Raw genomic sequence first — 3,967 nt, 5'->3', positions numbered from 1 at the left:
TTTATGGGACTATGCTTTAGAAACAGCAGCATATTTGCTAAATAAAATACCCACTAAAGTAGTTTCTTCTATACCATATGAGATATGGAAAGGACAAAAACCAAATCTCAAACACATTAGATTTTAGGGATGTCCAGCATATGTTAAGAAATTACAAAGTAATAAACTTGATGCTAGGTCCGATAAATATAGATTCATTGGTTACCCTAAAGAAACAATGGGTTATTATTTCTATCACCCTTCTGACCACAAAGTGTTTGTGGCAAGAGGTGGAACCTTTTTAGAAAAGGAATTCCTTTCTGAAGGAAGACAAGGTGAAGAAATAGAACTTGATGAAGTTCAAGAAACTAATGAAATAGTACAAGCTCAAGAATATGAAATTCAAGTTGAGCAACCAACTTTGGATGTACTCAAACTTACACCAAATTTATCATCTTCAAGAGTTGAGGATAACGAACCGATAGTAGTTCAAAGAGAGATTAATGAACCAATCCTTGAACTACCTTTGGAACCGGTTCAGCAATCTCCAAATTTGGTACAAGAACTACCTCTTCGACGGTCCACCAGAGAACATCGTCCATCACTAAGGCTAAACCTAATGGTGCAAGATGATGTAGAAAACGGGATCAATTATGATGATAATGATCCTAAGACTTATGAAGAGGCAATGCAAAGTTCCGAAAGTCTAAAATGGCAGAGTGCCATAGAATCCGAAATAGAGTCTATGAGGATCAATAATGTTTGGACTTTGGTTGAACCCTCAAAAGACATAAAACCTATTGGTTGCAAATGGGTTTACAAGAAAAAGATTGGAGCAGATGGTAAGGTAGAGACCTATAAAGCCCGTCTAGTTGCCAAGGGATACCGTTAAAAAGAGGGAATAGATTATGAAGAAACATTTTCTCTTGTGAAAATGCTCAAATCTATTCGGATTCTACTTGCTATAGCAGCATACTATGATTATGAAATATGACAAATGGATGTGAAAATTGCTTTTCTTAATGGAAAACTCAAAGAGAAAGTGTACATAACACAACCTGAAGGTTTCACACTTCAGTATGATCATACTAAAGTTTATAAGCTACAATGCGCCATTTATGGGCTAAAGCAAGCTTCTAGAAGTTGGAACATTTGCTTTAATAAGTGGTGCATGAAATTGTGATTCACACTTTTCACAACTCCGCACAACTAACCAGCAAGTGCACTGGGTCGTCCAAGTAATACCTTACGTGAGTAAGGGTCGAATCCCACGGAGATTGTTGGCTTGAAGCAATCTATGGTTACCTTGTAAATCTTAGTCAGGATGTTAATTATGATTATCAGTTTGAATTACGAAAAATAAAAGAGCATGAAATAAATACTTGTTATGCAATAATGGAGAATATGTTGGAGTTTTGGAGATGCTTTGTCTTCTGAATCTCTGCTTTTCCCCTGTCTTCTTCTTCACGCACACAAGGTTCCTCCTATGGCAAGCTGTGTGTTGGTCGGTCACCGTTGTCAATGGCTACCATCCGTCCTCTCAGTGAAAATGGTCCAGGTGCGCCGTCACCGCACGGCTAATCATCTGTCGGTTCTCACTCATGCTGGAATAGGATCTATTGATCCTTTTGCGTCTGTCACTACGCCCAACCCTTGTGAGTTTGAAGCTCGTCACAGTCATTCAATCCCTGAATCCTACTCGGAATACCACAGACAAGGTTTAGACTCTTCGAATTCTCAAGAATGCTGCCAATGGATTCTAGCTTATACCACGAAGATTCTGATTAAGGAATCCAAGAGATACTCATTCAATCGAAGGTAGAACAAAGGTGGTTGTCAGGCACATGTTCATAGATTGAAAATGGTGATGAGTGTCACGGATCATCACATCCATCATATTGAAGTGCGAATGAACATCTTAGATAGAAACAAGTGTGTTTGAATAGAAAACAGAAATAATTGCATTAATTCATCGAGACACAGCAGAGCTCCTCACCCCCCAACAATGGATTTTAGAGACTCATGCCATCAAAGAGTACAAAGTTCAGATCTAAAATGTCATGAGGTACAAAGTAAATCTCTAAAAGTTGTTTAAATACTAAACTAGTAACCTAGGTTTACAAAAAATGAATAAACTAAGATAGATGGTGCAGAAATCCACTTCTGGGGCCCACTTGGTGTGTGCTGGGGCTGAGACTTGAGCTTTACACGTGCTTAGGCTATTTCTAGAGTTAAACGCCAGGTTGTAACCTGTTTTGGGCGTTCAACTCCAACTTGTAACCTGTTTCTGGCGTTTAACACCAGACTACAACATGGAACTGGCGTTGAATGCCAGTTTACGTTATCTATCCTTGAGCAAAGTATGGACTATTATATATTTCTAGAAAGCCCTGGATGTTTAATTTCCAACGCAATTGAGAGTGCGCCAATTGGACTTCTGTAGCTCCAGAAAATCCATTTCGAGTGCAGGGAGGTCAGAATCCAACAGCATCTGCAGTCCTTTTTCAGACTGAATCAGATTTTTGCTCAGCTCCCTCAATTTCAGCCAGAAATTACCTGAAATCACAGAAAAACACACAAACTCATAGTAAAATCCAGAAATGTAATTTTTATTTAAAAACTAATAAAAATATAATAAAAACTGACTAAAACATATTAAAAACTACCTAAAAACAATGCCAAAAAGCGTATAAATTATTCGCTCATCACAACACCAAACTTAAATTGTTGCTTGTCCCCAAGAAACTAAAAACAAAGTAGGATAAAAAGAAAAGAATATACAATGAATTCTAAAAATATCTATGAAGATCAGTCTTAGTTAGATGAGCGGGGCTATTAGCTTTTTGCTTCTGAACAGTTTTGGCATCTCACTTTATCCTTTGAAGTTCAGAATGATTGGTATCTATAGGAACTCAGAATTCAGATAGTGTTATTGATTCTCCTAGTTCAGTATGTTGATTCTTGAATACAGCTACTTTATGAGTCTTGGCCGTGGTCCTAAGCACTCTATTTTTCAGTATTACCACCGGATACATACATGCCACAGACACATAACTGGGTGAACATTTTTCAGATTGTGACTCAGCTTTGCTAAAGTCCCCAATTAGAGGTGTCCAGGGTTCTTAAGCACACTTTGTTTTTGCTTTGGACCTCGACTTTAACCGCTCAATCTCAAGTTTTCACTTGACACCTTCACGCCACAAGCACATGATTAGGGACAGCTTGGTTTAGCCGCTTAGGCCAGGATTTTATTCCTTTAGACCCTCCTATCCACTGATGCTCAAAGCCTTGGATCCTTTTTATTACCCTTGCCTTTTGATTTTAAGGGCTATTGGCTTTTTGCTTTTGCCTTTTGGTTTAAAGAGCTTTTGGCTTTTTCTGCTTGCTTTTTCTTTTTCTTGCTCTCTTTTTTTTTCGCATTTTTTTCTGCAAGCTTTGTTCTTCACTGCTTTTTCTTGCTTCAAGAATCATTTTTTTGATTTTTCAGATTATCAAATAACATTTCTCCTTTTTCATCATTCTTTCAAGACCCAACAATTTTAACATTCATAAACAACAAATTCAAAAGACATATGCACTGTTCAAGCATTCATTCAGAAAACCAAAAGTATTGCCACCACATCAAAATAATTAAACTATTTTAAAATTCGAAATTTATGTACTTCTTTTTCTTTTTCAGAAAACAATTTTCATTTAAGAAAGGTGATGGATTCATAGGACATTCATATCTTTAAGACATAGATACTTAGATACTAGTGATCATATAGTAAAGACACAAACATAATTAAACATGAAGCATAGTAAACAAAAAATAGGAAAATAAGAACAAGGAGATTAAGGAATGGGTCCACCTTAATGAGGGTGGCGTCTTCCTCTTCTTGAAGAACCAATGGTGCTCTTGAGCTCCTCTATGTCTCTTCCTTGCCTTTGTTGCTCCTCCCTCATAGCTCTTTGATCTTCAGTCAATTGCTCTATCACTGAATTATCG

The 3,967-nt window shown here is 37.2% G+C and overlaps 1 protein-coding gene across 1 annotated transcript; it reads left to right on the top strand.

Annotated features, from left to right (window-relative positions):
• Positions 1 to 217: 217 nt before the first annotated feature.
• On the top strand, positions 218 to 871 carry LOC148547682 (uncharacterized). The gene has a single exon (XM_088495528.1). The coding sequence runs from the start codon at positions 218 to 220 to the stop codon at positions 869 to 871; it is 654 nt and encodes a 217-aa protein (XP_088351654.1).
• The last annotated feature ends 3,096 nt before the right edge of the window (positions 872 to 3,967 follow it).

The sequence above is a fragment of the Arachis ipaensis genome, chromosome B8 (genome assembly GCF_059453495.1).
Source record: "Arachis ipaensis isolate K30076 ecotype BB chromosome B8, ASM5945349v1, whole genome shotgun sequence".
NCBI lineage: Eukaryota > Viridiplantae > Streptophyta > Magnoliopsida > Fabales > Fabaceae > Arachis > Arachis ipaensis.
The sequence above is the reverse complement of the archived record's forward strand: the minus strand, read 5'-3'. Positions and strand labels throughout refer to the sequence as shown.